Source organism: Symsagittifera roscoffensis, chromosome 1, assembly GCF_963678635.1.
Source record: "Symsagittifera roscoffensis chromosome 1, txSymRosc1.1, whole genome shotgun sequence".
Lineage (NCBI taxonomy): Eukaryota > Metazoa > Xenacoelomorpha > Acoela > Convolutidae > Symsagittifera > Symsagittifera roscoffensis.
The window spans coordinates 73,418,069-73,435,163 of NC_087062.1; the positions used below are offsets into that span (position 1 = coordinate 73,418,069).

Below are 17,095 nucleotides of genomic sequence, written 5' to 3' on the forward strand. Positions count from 1 at the left end.
AAAGAGCTCCCCCCTCAATTATGGTATCGGTTTTTTTGAAAAAGTAGAAAAAATTAATCACTACTTGGTAAGCACATAGCAACACTATTTTTTTCCAAAACCGTTTTTCTTCTGCGTAAATCTTTAGCTACAAACCAAAAAGGATAAATAAACGAGTTGAATCAACTGTAATCTTTCAACGGTAAATAAGTCTATGAGAGAGCTTGTACGAACTCAACTTTACCACCAATATTTGACTGCTTGTTGGTTGATTAGTCTAGGTCGCTAAAATTCCGTATCACAGGCTCAAAAGTACACACCGAGCAAAACTGCTCCATCCTTGCTCCCCTAAATTCAGTTTTAGGTGGCGTCCAGCTAATTTTTTGCTCTTTCTGCTACACTAAATGAAAAATTATTGGAAATAAAACTACTGCAGTTGAAACATGTTTTTAATTTCCAGTTGAGAGTATCAATAATACACTAAAATATGCCAAAAATTGTTCGTTGAAAAATGGTAAAACTTTTCTGGAAGAAAATCTATCCCCAGCACAAATTTTCTGTCATTTTCTTTCAAACTTTTCTTTAGACAAAAGTTTCTTATGACAAAAATGAAAACCACGCAAAAAAAAGAAGAGAAAACTTTTCGGATGAACAAGGTGGCTCATAATTGAGCAGGGCTATCACTGATAATACTGTGATATGAAAACAAAAAATAATTATAGAAAAAAAAAGAATGATACTGACAGAGAACTAGTCCTGCTGATGAGTTGAGCGTTGGTATTGTTTGTACTGCCAAAAAAAATCTACAATGTTCTAACAGCCTTGTAAAGTCTATGAACTAGTTTTATTATCGAAAAAAATGAAAACTTGTTCAAGAAAAAAATAATTAAAAAATGGAGTTCCTTGTTGAAAACTGTTCTTCATCTGTTTTTCTGAGATTGAATTTTTTGTTTTTCTAAAAAACAAATAGTGATTTTTTATGTTCAATTTTAGACAAAAGTTTCTTATGACAAAAATGAAAACCACGCAAAAAAAGAGAAAACTTTTCGGATGAACAAGGTGGCTCATAATTGAGCAGGGCTATCACTGATAATACTGTGATATGAAAACAAAAAATAATTATAGAAAAAAAAAGAATGATACTGACAGAGAACTAGTCCTGCTGATGAGTTGAGCGTTGGTATTGTTTGTACTGCCAAAAAAAATCTACTATGTTCTAACAGCCTTGTAAAGTCTATGAACTAGTTTTATTATCGGAAAAAAATGAAAACTTGTTCAAGAAAAAAATAATTAAAAAATGGAGTTCGTTGTTGAAATTTTTCGAAACTTTGATTTGATTGTAAGTTGAAATTTGATAACTCTAGCGTCTAGTTTTGTATTATTATAACCAAACAAATTACCCCGTTTCAGTTTGAAACACTTTCTGAGCGGTTTTAAATAACGACCTATGCATCAAAAGCACGCAATATATAGCCCCCTAAAGGTACAAGGGTGGCAATTTCAAAAACCCTCGTAAAACTCAGAAACATAGTCACAGGTGAAATAAAAATTTTCAATTGCTTGACGTCAGTACTTGTCAGATGACATAAAAACTTTGTATTTCAAAGTAGCTAGTTACACTTGCGACAGCAAGTGTCTTTTAACCAGGAACTAGGCTTTTTTCCCGTGAACAATTTTTCTTGCACATTTGTAATTGAAATTGATGTTGATCTAATGGCGATTCTTAAAAATTTCAGGCCCTCTCTCTTCTGGCCTGGAGGTGATCTGGTCGCCTTTGCACATAATGGTCTTGATTTCAAGTACCGTTCGGGCCTTCTTTTTTTTTCAGCGTTGAAAGTGAATTTTTTTCGGGGAAAAATTGAATAGTCGGACTATAGTTTGTCGCCTTATGTTTTGTCGGGTTATTAGCTTGCCGCCACACCACGATTTTGGCTTCGTTGAGCTGCAAGTAGCTTTTATTATAGTCTCCAGATCCTTTATAAATTCTTGTAGTTTTTTTTAAATGTACTATCCGGGATTATTTTTCTTTTTGTGCTTTTTCGCAACTAGTTTTATTCGGCCTAAATAAATTCGGCTCATGTTTTGTCGCTTTTGCAAAATTTAATTTGCATTGGTTTAATGATAAAAAGTGATTTTTCTTGTTTCTAACAGATCAGGTCAGTTATAATAGAAAAAATTATATATTCAAACAGTTTAATCACTCAAAAATATTTTTGACAATTTTCTTGGCATTTTTCTTTCTGATCAATATTTGTCTAACCACATGTTGTCGTTTTAGTTAACGCTCACAAAACAGTTTAAAAAATATGCTAGTAATTGTATTTTTTTTTGAGATTGAAGTTTTTATACTTCCAAAAAAAATTTGTAATTTCGTACTTCCAAAACTACAACTTCCCGTGGTATTTTTTGTGTTCGGATCAGTCGGCAGCTGACCACGTATTTTGGCTTACCGAACAAACCCTCATAAAATACTAAAAGCTTGTCTAAGCTTGGAGTTGTGTTTTTCAACTGTTCTTCATCTGTTTTTCTGAGATTGAATTTTTTGTTTTTCTAAAAACAAATAGTGATTTTTTATGTTCAATTTTAGACAAAAGTTTCTTATGACAAAAATGAAAACCACGCAAAAAAAAGAAGAGAAAACTTTTGAATCTTTTCATAATTTTTCTTTACAAAATTCTGAAAAAAATTTAAAACAACTTTTATTGCAAAATAAGCGCAGAACGAAAGATCCAAAATTAATATTTTTCATTGTAAAATTAAATTTGGTGAGCCTGAATGTCTTTAAAAAAGTAAGTTTCTTTATAACGAACTTTACTCGATTGCGTTACTCGCTCGAAGTTAGACGATAATCAAAAACATTTCAAACCGGTTTTTCTCGACGGAAAATTTTATTGTCCATTAGAATCACAACTGAAGGGATTTTAAAATGTTATGTCACTCAAACTAGTCCGATGATTGTTTTTAGTATGTATTTTTGCGCGGAAAGCAAAAAAAAAACATTCAAATACAAAGTTCCTCCTCATGTTCAAAGGTCCCAATACTATTAATTATACTGTCACTGGAGCTAAACTATATCGGGTTGCTTACCGAGCGGACGCAATGAAATTGTTTAGCTCTATGCAGAGTAGACCAGGTCTATTTTTTTCAAGAAAAATATAGAATTTTTCATTAATGTTTCTTTTTCGTTTTTTCAAAGTGTCGTTAATCACACTTCTCTATTTCTCTATTTCTTTCCTTCTTTCTTTCTTTCTTTCATTCTTTCTTTCTTTCTTTCTTTCTTTTGTATTGTGGCTGCTTTTTTGGAAAAACCTTGAATTTGAAAATTACCAGATAACTTACAGAGTTAAAGAGCAGGCCAAATTTTCAAGACTTTGCCCTGATTCCAGATGTTCGTTTGCAATGAACATGGAACAAACTGAACGAACAATCATTTCGATCACCAAATTTCGTTTGCAAAAAAAAGTTGTTTTATTCAGTTTGTTCCATCTTAGTCGCGCAATTTAAAATTACAAACAAGACGGCTCGTATCAGGGCAAAACGTCAAATGTTCAACTGCCTTTAAGGTCTATGGAGCAGTAATAGCATGAAAAAGTTAAATGTAATAAAATAAAACGAAAATAAAACAAACTGAATGAACAATTGTTTCGATCATCGAATTTCGTTTGCAAAAAACATTGTTGTATTCAGTTTGTTCCATCCTAGTTGCGCAATTTCAAAGTAGAAACAAGACGGTTCGTATCAGGGCGAAGCGTCGAATATTCTGACTGTCTTTTAAGGTCTATGGAGCAGTAATAACATGAAAAAAGTTATATGTAATAAAATAAAACGAACTTTTTTTTCAATTTGAGATTTTCTACAAAAACTCTCCCCCCACTCATCATATAAATTACAAAGTGAGATTTTCCTGTGAATAGTCTTCTTCAACCAATTTGAAACGATTTCTAAGACAGATTAAATCTCCGCTTACGCGTTAAAAGCGCAAAATATATCGCGCGTTAATAGTCACAAATTGGCCAAAATGGCAACTTTTAAACACTCATAACTTCACAAAAAAATGATCACAGGTAAAATATCTTTTCAAATTTAAGCTCAAGACAACAATAGTTTTTGAATGAAATAGAAAAATTGCCGTCAAAAGTGGCTAGTTACAAAGCCGAAATTTTCTGAAGAAAAAAAACCCTGCTCGAGCACAAATATTCCGTTACTTTCATTATGAAAGTCGGAACAAAAAACCAATTTTAGATTGTTTCAAATTGAAATCCACAGATCAAAAAGGCACATCATATAGTTCCATGTAATTTTTTTGATCTTGGAATTTTAGTTGCCGTACACTGGATGTGCATTGAATCCGGCTCGAGCCACTGGACCAGCTTTGGTCTGTGCCAAAAACCTGAACTTTATCTGGATTTATTGGATCACAGGCTACGTAGGTGCCTTCATGGGTTGTGTGGTCTACTGGTTTTTGAGTTACTGGAGCTAAACTATTCACATGGAACGAACATTCTAGAAAAAGTTGTGGCATCAAGTTCTAGTAAAGATCAACTGATCGTAATCAGGCTTATTCTTCCTTTTTCATTGCTTATGTATTAAATTTTGGTTGAAACACTTTCTAAAAACTGCATCCGATGATTCATGATGGCAGATTTAATAGCTAAAATATTAATTAACCAAAAGCAAATCAGTAAACATAAAGCGACATTTTTTTCAGATTAACAAGAGTAACGGAAGTTATCATACAATAAAAAACCCATTGAATTGATTTTGTCTTAATAAAAAAAACAATTGAAAAAAGACGGCTCGTCTACCCAGAGTTGACGAAATTTTACCAGACCAACCTTTTCTCAGAAAACAAATAAAGGTCTTTTATCAGACTTTTTATGTAACTGTCTTAATTGGGACACGTAGTCGGACAAAGACAATGTTTTTTTTTGGTGTTCAAGCACAAGTTTTTGCGTCATAACAATTCTGTAAATAGGAAACCTAACATAATATTTTGTGTAAAAAAGAACAGCGGAGTCAGTATTCATTACTTATGGCAATTCAAGCTGGAAAATACAGCGCTTGTAATCGGCGAGTTATTGTAGTGGTCTACAAAAAGGCAATTAGATGTCCTTTCTGAAAAAAATCTGGCGCCGTTGCGCAGACTTCGGACTTTTGTTGTTTTATATCACTTGAAATTTATAATAATTTTATATACCCAGTTTAACAGTTGCATCAATTTTCTGGGTGAGTTAAACAGTTTTTTGAGAACTATTTTTGCCTTAAAACTTGCCAATTTTTTCAAATTATGAAAGCCAGTTCTGTAAAGTGGGAAAGTGAGTTGTATTGTTTCTTACAAACATTCCCAAGATTAAAAAATTGGAGGTTTTTTTCAAAAAGTTTCATGATGAACTTTTGCGTAGCATCGTGAACATTTCAAATATAGTTGGATCCCCTATGGTACAGTGTAACGACCCCCCCCCCCCCCGCTATTAAGAACAAATCGAACAGTTAAGTTAAGCATATACGATTTCTATAGTATCTTGTAATGAAATCGACCCCTCACTCTAAATAATGCAAAAAGGGAGAAATATTCAACAACGTCCACAATTTTTATTTTTAAAATGAGAATCTAATCGATTGATTGCGCTCGCTGCGAGCTATAAAAAGGAATCAATGAAATCATAAGGCAACAATTCTTAACGGGTGGCAATTTGTTACAGGCGACAATTCGTAACAAGGCTTTGGCACATCCTGGCTTATATTGAATTTCAAGTTCTTGTGACATTTTCTGAATTCAAATTTATAGAAAGTATGTCATCGTGAAAGCACAATTTAAAAACCTTATGAGATTCTTACAAGAACCTTAGAAGAATTTCAATTACTGTTCGAAATATAAAAACTTCAATACAATTTATAGAAATCTAAAACAACTCAAATTTCTAAAAACCGTGTTTTAAACTTCATTCTGACGCAGTGATTGCACACATCTCGCAAAAAAACCAGAACTTGAATAAAATCATAAATCTTTACAACAGAATGAAAACTTTTCAGGATTTTGAATTTCAACATGAACTTAAACTGTGTAAGACATTTTATAGGAATCAGTCAAAAGTCACAACTCAAAAACCCCACTTTTGGTCTCAAATCCGATGCAGTGAGCACAACTTTAACCTGCCTGGTTATTGAAATCATGGGAGACTTTTTTTCCAAAGGTTGAACTGGTTGAGAAAGTATGTGACAGTTCGTAACAAGTACAATTCCATATTCACGCCCTCTTTTTCCTCTCGTGTCAAACATAAGCGCTCAAGAGCGAGTGTTCGAACGCTTGTGCTACTACTCCTACCATTTTTATAGTTTATAGTTTATCAGATTGAATCGATTGACATGAGCAGGAGCGATAAGCAGGCATTTTCGTGTCACTTAAGTTTTTTTAGCTGAAAAAATCTTAATATATCGTATTTTCTTCAAGAAATTATTTTTAGACACGTCGAATTTGTTTATGGATTTAATCAATAGAGAAACGCTTGACAATATTTTACACATGAAAAAACACTTTCTCAATTAATTCAACTTTGGAAAAAAGTCTCCCATGATTTCAATAATCAGGCAGATTAAGATTGCTCTCACTGCATCCGATTTGAGATCAAAAGTGGGGTGATTGAATTGTGAGTTTTGACTTATTCTTAAAAAATGTTTTAAGCTCTTAGGTTTCATAGTGAAAATCAAAATTCTGAAAACTTCTTTTAGACTTTGAGTGTCTGTTGTAATGATGTAATATTTTTTTAAAATGTCCGATTCTTTTTGCGATAAGTCTACAATCACCGCGTCAAAAAGAAGCGAAATTTTTTAATTCCCAAAAACATCAAAATGAAAACTTTAAATTCTAAAAAACGTCTGGTTTTTTTGCAAAAAAACACTTGTTTACGTGATTTCCAGCAATTTTTATACCTTAAGGCAATTTTAATCGTTTGTATCGACACGTATCAAATTTTGAAAAAAAAATCAAAATTTCGTAAAAAATGAAATTCAGTTCAAACATGGAGTGGCATAGATGTTTCATCGATGTCGCATCAAGGTATCTAAACTTTATCAAAATAGATGTCACATCGGTGAAACATCGATGTCACATCAATGTTTGTTAATAATTAGGGTAAAAAAATTAACAATCCCTGAAACATATCAAAATGATGCAATAACAATCAGTGGCGGATCTAGGATTTTCTCGAGGGGGAGGTGGATTTTCAAAAAAAAATCAAAAATTTTGACGACCCCTTTTTCTAGGTTGAACAAATTGATTTTCCGAGCTCTCCTAAAGCATTAAAAAGATGCTGTTGTGGCCAAATTTTCAGCCCCATAGGTAAAGTTTTTAAAAAACAGATCAGAAAAGCTGTTTTTGGGCACTTTTTGGAAAATTTTGACAAAAAAATGCGTTTTTTTGCCCCCCCCCTTCCCTCAAAGTTACTATATATTGCCCCCCCCCCTCCCCTCAAAGTTATTATATATCGGCGTCAACTATATATTGTTGAAAACGTACTCCGAAAAGTAGACCTTCAGACATATTGAAAACAAGTCGCGGGTAATCATTGAAACAACTGCGGACAAATGAAATTTATCTCACATGAAAGTTGTCTAGAATTTCTAAACCGGTGTGGTTGATTCGATGGAATCCCTCATACGCGAAGGACCGAATACGAGAAAAGAAAAATCAGCCAATCAGATTTCAGTAATCTAAAATTTGGAAAGAAAGTAAACATTTCCAGGGACTGGAGTATTGATATTGGCCGAATATAAAAACGGCAGAAAAATTCAAAATTTTCAAATTTTCAAATTGGGACAAATTTAATATTTCAAGGGTTTCGCAATGAAAGAAGAAAAATATTGCTTTATTTAATTCATTTTAATTGAATAACAATTGCTTATTTTTAGAAATTGACTTTCGGCTAATTTTATCTTCGGTCCTTGTCCTACAAGTTTTTTTTCGCCCATTCGGTCCTTCGCGCATGAGAATAGCCACCGTTGATTTGACGAACTTAGATTGATTTGACAATTTTATTTAAGAATAGTTGATTTTTTTTGCCCAAAATAGTAAATAACAAAAGAAAAATGACAGCTAATAAAAAATCACAACCTTTCAGCTGGATGGAAAAAAGAACCAGCATCATGATTGCTGGAGGTTAATAAAAAAACAGTAAATATTTCCGATTGTCCGATTCTAACCTCAAAGAAAAAGATAGGATACCATGACTGAAGGATGACACAATGCTTGCGATGAAAAACCGGGGGCATTTTGGGGCAGGCATTGTCGGTTGCCGCATGGATACGCAACTTAAGCCTAACATCGCACAAAAAATTTGTGGGAAGAAATCGATTTGAATAGGTTATATCGGCAAAGTTTTTTCGACATTATAATCAATTTTCATGACCCATTTTACCATGGCGATAATTGTTTTAGGGGAGTTTAACCGATTAGGTTCAAAATTCCAAAACCTAGTAATCTATTAGAATTTAATCTCGATTTCAATATAACGAAGAAAACGTCAGGGTCATCCGAATTTATATTTACATTTCAAACTAAAGTGTTCATCTAATTTTTTGTTCGTCTTGATCACCAATTAGCGTGGGAACTTTCATCTTTCATGTCACCAGCTAAAGATTTATTATTTATTTATGAAACTGCATGTCTGTCGACAAATTTTACTCATAAAAACAAGTTGCTATAGATCTTGTTCGTTTTATCTTCTTTTTTAAAAAACTTTGATAGCAGAACGGATCTCAACTCCAGCTGGAGTTGGTCTTGAGATTGTACAACGTTGACCATAGGCCAATAAAGCCTAGCAACATGACACAATAAACAGAAAAAAAAGAGCTCATTGAACATACCACGATACTGGCTTAATATAAGGCGGAACCAATGGTCAAAGGCTCAAAGTGATGATAGGGTTTCAATTGGCCTCAATAGATAGACCTCAAAGAACAATTCTGGATACGACCAAAAAATCCAGAGAACCACCATTTTTGATTCTGGAGGAGAAGATAACAGGCGAAACAAACTCTGAGAAGAAAGACCTAGAACAAAAAATTTGGGAAAAACGGGTTAACTACGAGATCAAAAAGCAAAAACTAGACAACAAAGGTATGCTGTGTGGCATAGTTCATTGAGTTAAATATATCCCTCCTAGGCCGAGAGGTACTAGTCCAGCAGAGACAGTGGAAACCAGTTAAAGACCTACGAACTATCTCGATAAGATTCTCGTGGAAGTAACTAGAAAACAACTTCGTAAAGGAGGAAGTTGTCTCTTTCAAAAGAAACAACTTCAATTGTCAGGTGCGAAAAACGGGCAAATCACTGAAACAATTCCACTCAAGTTCGGTGGCATTAGCATCGAAAACGGTATGCAGAGACCGCGAAGAAGAGTGTGTCCGAGATAGATTTCTCTCACGAATGTTAAACAAAAAATGGACTAGCTCCCTACAAAGAAAAGAACACTGGAAGATGCATATGGCTCTGCGTTACGGCGAGATTGAGCAATCAAATACAATAGAACAATAAATCATCATATCCAAGGGCAGAATCATATCCAGAAACTCATTAAGAAAACAGATTTGATGAGTTGTGTAAATCCACGAAATTTGGAGGCAGTCGACGGGAACATACACCTAAAATCCATATATTTAAAAAAAAACACTCACAGGGACAACAATTGGAATAAAAAAGATCTGACGGCAAAAAACAGTGCTACAAATGCAGTAACCCGTTTACAATTGAATGCCTACAAGTGTGCCCGGCGAAGGACAACTTTGCTCTAACTCCGCTAGAGGAGGGCAACAAACTTTAATTACAACAAACTTTAACGAACAAGGCGAGGACGCAAAATGGACTCACATACACACACATAGATTCACGTAGATAAAATGGACTCAGTGGTTCCAGCAACCGCATATTAAAAAGCTTGACATGCTACGACGGGGCATACGTAATTTTGTTGGGCAGACTCATTCAACCAATTAAATCAAGTGGATGGACACTATATTTGGCGTCACTCAAAATGGTAGATGGGCATAGAGTCATTATAGTAGGACACATATCTTATCAAAAAATGGAATTAAACTGCAACAAGAAAAACCAGTATAACAGTTGGTTCTCAGCTTTCATTCAAAAATTGACTCAGAAACCTTAGTTGAAACTTGGGTCAAAAAACCATCAAGCATTTTCAGGACATTTGTTAGATTGAAAAACTACCCTGCAAAATCTGATTTAGGAAAACAATACAGATCAAAACAACAAAAAGTATTAGGAGTACCATTCCATCTTCTGGAGAGTGTGGTACAGGAAGTAAACAATCTTATAATTGAAGAAGTTACCAAAAAGCTCAAAAAATTCACCGACAAGCCGTGGTTGAACCCGATAACAATCACAGTGGTAAAAAAATAATCGATCCAATATCAGGAAACAGTATAAGGAAAGAGGGAAATTTATTTCTCAAGCTGCAACCAAAGAGTATAGGAGTGTCAGCTAACTAGAAGAAAAAGTGATAGGGACGTATCAATTCCAAAGATCTTCTAGGGCCTAACAGATATGCCGAAAAAGTTCCAAAAAGTAAAAAAAAATTCTACTTGACAGACTGCAAAAACACTTTTGCCTTTCTAGATGTTATACTAGCAGTAACAAAAAAGAAAAAAATTGGAGCACCAGGGGGTGCTAAAGTGGGTTCTAGGAAAACTATACCATGAAAACTCAGGCAAGGACAAAATGCCGATTTGTATTTAAAAAATCTTCAACCACCAAAAAAGTCTAAACAGATAAAGAGCTTCCTGAATTTCATACACCATCTGACAATACATATTAAAAACACGGTGCTTATTAGGTATCTGCTACAGTCAGTGAAAAGATTCGCTCGAATGGGAAGACATTCATCAAAGTATGTTCGAACGTAGTAGACTACCCGTAGTAGCTTATATAACCGAAAACAGACAATTCGATCAAATTAAGAAAAATAGAATGGGGTGCCCAGCCTCAACAGAAGGCCTAGGCGGGGCACTAAATCAGTATTCCTTTGAAAATTGGGTACAAACTTGGTATTCTCCATGATTCTTAAGACACATACAAGAATAAGTACTCGACCAAAGAATTAGAACTAGTAGGAATAGTTTGATCGGTGCGAAACAAACTCTTCAAATACTATCTGTATGGTGTTTTTCTAATATTTACCGGCCATCGAGTTTTTTTGGGTTCATTACACTCATCCAAAAAGTAAAACACCGTCTCATGAAAGCTAACTACATAGATTGAAAGACTACTCTTCCTAACTTTTGACATTAGGCAATTGGCCAGATTTAAAATGGAACTAAATGACAACTACACTTAAAGAGGCTCTTTCAACAAGGTGCTACCAGTGTGATATTCCCTAAGTTTATCTGAAAACTGAAATAATAAAACAGTTGAATTAATAGTAAAGTTAAATAAGTAGATATGGATCATTGAATAGAAGGTAACTATAATCTTGCAATAGCTAACGAAGAGTGATTCTTGGTTTTAGCACCATCAAGCTGTTAGAAGAATAGACATGATTGGCAGGTCTTTAATTCGCATTAACCAATTGATCTCTAACATGATGATGCATAGTTCATTTATTACGTCCTCTATCCTAGGTGGTCAACTCACTACCACCACATTTCCCCTCTCGAAAATATCAGACAACGTATGAAATTCAGTCACAGGTTCACAGAAAACAATTTAATCAATGAGTTTAAAAGTTTAAGTATCAGAGAGTTTTTTTTCCTTTTACTTGTTCCGGCTTATTAGTCGCGAACGTTGGTCTCCTTAGTTTCCTCCTCGGTGATGGTGACGGTGTATTTCCTGGTGACGACGGAATATCTCCCGGTGAAAATGAACTCGTTTGCAGTCCCGATTTCCCCTCAATGTTTTTGACTGAATGTTTTAGTGGGCTTTCAAAGAACTGTGTCTGCCGCTTACTTCTGCCCGACGACCTTGAACTGCTCGAGAATTGTGAGTCCTTATCTCCTTCACCGCTCTTTTTCTCTTTCCTTTTCTCTGGTCTCGTATTGTCTGCTGTTTTGGTTTCCTCCGATCTCTTTTCCGCTACTCCTGAAGTTGTCCCTATCTTCGCATCCGTCTTTCCTTCCTTACTCTGTGAAGTAATTATCTTCTCCGTTTCTGTCAATTGCTGACCTTCCTCTGGATTGCTTTGCGTTTTATTCTTCTCTGTTATTGGTACCGAGGATATTGGACAGTCAATTCTCTCTAATGCCTGGCTCGTACCCTGCACCTCCTTTGTTGAGACAGGCACTACGGAAATCGGGCATTCTTCTGTCGTTTTTGCGACCTCGTGCTCTGGAGAACTACTTGAGGACATAGTCAGGTCGATTATCCAACCGCCTGGAATTCCTCGTAGTACGTTTGGCGACGCTATGTATCTGTATGCTAGAGTTGGCGGATTCTTCTTTGCTTTCTTCGTCAATGAGGAATGTAACTTCATCGTCTTGGCTTGCAGTCTGTCCAATTTTGCGAATGGCCCCTCCTTGTTCTCTACATCTGAGTTCTCTGTCGACGTTGAAACCGGCAAAATATCTGGTCTTGGCAAGATGTGTACTGGTCTATTTGGTCCACTTGAACTGCACTGGTGTAATGGCCTCCTCGGTGTGCTTGCGGCTGGTGTCCTTGTACCTAAATCTGAACAGTATACTGACTTGAATTTCGGTTTAAGCGATATGTGGTTCTCTGGCCACGGAATTGCAACCACGAACCAAGAAAAGCTCTCCGCAACCAGCGCGGCCGACGCAACCACTAACGAGACCGAAGTAAAATTTCACGAGGGGTTTTTTGAAAAACAAATCACGTAAATTGATTGGTGGGCAAAAACTATGACAGAAGTATGACAAGCGCAATTTCTAAAACAAAAACAGACTAATTTAATTGCTTGAGTAAAAACAATCCAGGGCAGGAAATAGTTTATAATTGATTCGAATTTTACTTGTACTCGGGTTGTTTTTTTTTCTAGAAACATTTCGACTTTTAAACTCATAATTTTTGATGTTTATTCAAAAAGTGAAAGTACTATCTCCCTAAACTCAAATTTAAAAAACATATTGCGACAGTTTTGTAGAGTTTTGAGAGTTTTTTCGAGAAATTCTTTCAGTTTACAGTTAACGCCTAACACAAAAATCCCAGTTTGCATTAGCGCCAAACAGTAAGAAGTATTCCGTCTCAAAAACTAATTTAAGTCGATTTACGGAGGCCAGTTTTTTCCAACAATTTTTATAATATATTGATTCAAAGGTTTATTTTTTAAAAATTTTAGCAATTTTTTTGAGGATTCATATGTGCTTTTTATTTGACCCAGCGAAAAGAAAGTAGAAAAAACTCAACTGAATACGACAAGCTGTCCGAAATTCCGCGGTTGAAACAAAAATAACAACCAAATACAAATATCCGATACAAATAAAAACAACCAAACACCGAAATTTCAGTGATTGGAGCAAAAATTCAGAATCTTGTGTGAAATAGATTTTCTTGAAGTCAACCTCCATCAAAAAAAGTATTTTACGTTTTGACTTGAGAACAAAAATTAGAAAATAATCAACTACCGGCACCACTAGATAAAAACATGCGCAACCAAAAAAACTGTGAAACTGAATTACTATTTCTGATATTTACTGTTTTATGCTACGAAAAAAGCAAAAATGGCAAAAATCAAACCACTCGCAATCAGGTTCTATGGATAATAATGGATTAAAATCGGTTTTTGGGGTCAAGAATGTTGCCATTATGATTGAGTATAATTACACTTTAGGACGACAGAGTCGATTATAATCTAATTATAATCCATAAATTTCGAAGAATTTAAGTCGATTATCTTCCATATAAAATCCATTACAAGGATTATAATGGATTATTATCTATCTGAATTTTTTCTAAACTTTCTACAAAAATTTGCAACTTTTTCTACATTTTTCACAAACTTTTGGATTTTTAATTCTACTCACATCTAGTTAATTTTTGCAAAACGATATCCAGCACACTTTCAACAACCTTTACCTTCAAAGCCCACCCTTGTCTCCCTATTTATTTCTCTTTTTATCCCCCCAAACAACAAAAACCCCTCCAACTCTCAACACCTATCCTATAAAAGTTTTCAAAATTTTCCAATAAATCTAAGCGTTGAAATAACAGGCAAAAAAAACGTTTTTATGCATTTTTCAAAATAAGCAACCCTCCCCGAACTAACCTTTCTCCCAAGAAAAACACACCCACCACCCGAACTCTCAGAACTCTCAAAATGGGGTGAGATAAACATGTGCAAAAAGACATTAGTGGGGGATGGATGGTAAGTGGGCGAGGGGCTGTGATACGCCGAATAAGAAAAAAAAAGTAGAAAAAAATTTAAAATAAAACAATTAATTTAAATTTATAAGCCAAATGTAATATGCAACTTATCGATTGCAATCTTCAGGTTTTGAAACTAAACGGAATCTTTTCGGAAAATCCAGGTTTTTGCTTAAAACAAATTATGAATCATTATAAATCATTATAGTCCAATATAATCCATTATAATCCATTATAGTTCCTTATGATCTTTTAAAATCCATTATATCTGATTAAATTGGTTTATTTTGATTTCTTTTTAAGTGGTTTATAATCAATTAATAATCCGTTATTTTCAATTACTTTGGAGATTTATGGAAACGGAGCTTGAAAGTCCATTACAATCGATTATTACTCATGGAACCTCATTGCGGTCAGTCGTCGAAACATTTGAAGATCGCTGGCCGAGGGACCAGCGAACATTCTTAAATAGTCCTCGACTGATTTGTTTTTCGCGAACTTTGCTTTTTTCTTTGCTAAAACAGTAAATTTTATAAATATTAAATTTAATTCAGTTTTGTTTGCCACCTGATGATATTTGTTTTTTGACGAAGCAATACGCATTACAAAATGATTTTTTTTGTTCTTGTGACTTTTTCCTCCTTATTGAAATTTAGTGATTCTTTATTCAGGTAGAAAGCTTCAAAAACTGTTGAAAATTGGCCTAAGACATTGCTTCTCAAAATTTTGTACGAGATGATCTATAATTTTTAAGTCCGCTGTTTATGTCCAGATTGTCTCGAGTGTATATCCAGAGTTATCAAGCTATGATACAGTTTATCGCGACTAATTGTTCAGTCTTTCGTCTAACAATTTCCACACTATCGCGACTCTTTTTTATGTATATAAGATGAAAGCTTGACTAATTTCTTGACTAGCGCGACTGATTTATGTTCTATGGTAAATGAACTCGATTTTTGAGTTTTTCCCGATTATAAAACCCTGTTTAGATCATGAAAGTTTGGTCGCGGGATTAAAATTGACAATTTTTTGAGGTCTAAAAATTGGTGTAAGCTTCGACAACAACAATTTCAAAAAAATCAAATCAGTTTTTTTGTATTATTTCTTAAATCTTGCTGGATATCAAATCACAATTTGCAGTAAGGATAGCCGGTTGCTGTGCACAGAATGTTCCGGCCCATTTCTCGGAAAAAAAACTTTTCTTCAAGTAAGTGTGTTCTCTTGTGCGTCGCGTGATGATAAACTAAATAAACGCGTAGATCATCAGTGAATTAGGCATAAATGACTATAAATATATTGAAAAAACAAATAACAAATAGATGAAAGTTTTTTTCCAATTTCTTTGAATTGTTTCAATTTTTTGCACTTAATGTTTTTTCACGTTTTTTATGCCTAGGGTTTTTAAAATTAAATTTTTTGAAAGTAAAACTGAGAAATTTTTAGCCTAAATTGATAATTTTCAAATATAATGAACGTTACTCTATCGCTTTACTCGCTCGAAAATAGACAAAAAATCAAAAATTTCAAACCGATTTTTCTCAACACTCGGTAAGATAATTTGAAATTTTTCAATGTCTTTCGAATCACGACTAAAAGGGTTTAAAAAAAACTGAAAAACACCCGAACACAAAGTTCCTCCCCATTTTCAAATGGTAGGAACAATAAGTCAGCACGCAGAAAAATTTATGAATTATTACGCTCCAAATATATTTGCTTAAGCTTTACTTGGTCATATGGGTCTGATAATTGATAGCATTGAGTGGAAAAAATAATGACTTAGCTCAAGAAATTTTTTATCATTGATTTTCTTCTTTTGGTTTTCTTTTTAAAAAGGCAGCGAATGAAATTTAAAAAAGCAGATTTAAAAACCTAAATTCTTAGCATTAATTAAATCGCCTATTTATTCTTTTATTCAGTTGCGTTAACTCAAATTGTGAACTAAATCTCTTCGAAAATTTATTTTGGTCGTTTCTCAAAAACTCTCCCCAAAAAACTGCCTTTACTTGAGTAAATCAAATAACTGTTTTATACTCATTTAACCAAATAAAAACTACCTAGAGTTAACATCTTCACCCTTGAATGTTTATCATCATAACAAGGCTTCAATATGACAAAATAAAACTATCTATTTACGACCAATTGCAACATCAGTGTTATCAGATAAGTTTGGAACCTCATCGAAAGTATCAGTAGAATTAGAATCCAATCAGCATATTGAGAACTAAACGAATGCTTTGACGGGTATTGACTTGGATTTTCACCTTCAAAACTCTTTTGAAGACCTGACAACAGACAAGCAAACGATTTCCAAATTTCTTAGATTAAAGGTTTCATACTTTGATAATTTCCCCGTCTTAAACAACCCATACGAAGCTGACTTAATATCAAGCACAAAAACAAATACCACAAACTCCACCTTAAAATTTTAGAGAAAAAAATTGAAATAAAATTTTGTTTGAACTGTAGTTAACCGACGGATTCGGCAATAATCTTATGCCCTTAAGATGCTACTGGAATTTTTGTATCACATGAATTCACAATACTTGCCATTTCTACGTTACGTAAAATAAATTAAAAAATATCTGGTAAGTTCTCATTTTAAATCGGTGCTTAAAAAGTGTTCTCAAGTTCACAATTGAAGAACCATACGAACAGTTTTTTTTTCTCAAAAGTGTTGGATTAAAACTTAAAGCTTGCAAGAAGATCATTACGCTTTTAAGCAATTCCAAATTTGTCAAATTCCTTTACAGCTGATGTCTTTGTTAAAATTCGCAGGTGAAACAAATAAGA

General features: G+C 34.0%; 2 protein-coding genes across 3 annotated transcripts in view; both read left to right on the top strand.

The window, feature by feature from the left end:
- The window catches only part of LOC134839772 (uncharacterized), a 15,605-nt gene extending 4,082 nt beyond the window's left edge, over window positions 1–11,523 (top strand). Inside the window, exon 5 of the mRNA XM_063855395.1 lies at window positions 11,499–11,523. Coding sequence (XP_063711465.1) covers window positions 11,499–11,523 — 25 coding nt within the window. The remainder of the gene's footprint in view (window positions 1–11,498) is intronic.
- Window positions 5,181–17,095, top strand: part of LOC134857011 (uncharacterized) — a 64,943-nt gene continuing 53,028 nt past the window's right edge. Inside the window, exon 1 of one of the 2 annotated variants that reach the window (XM_063873331.1) lies at window positions 5,181–5,205. The gene's annotated coding sequence lies outside the window, so the exon portion shown is untranslated. Of the gene's footprint in view, window positions 5,206–16,782; window positions 16,891–17,095 lie in introns of those variants that run through there. The other variant, XM_063873332.1, reaches the window with a different exon arrangement.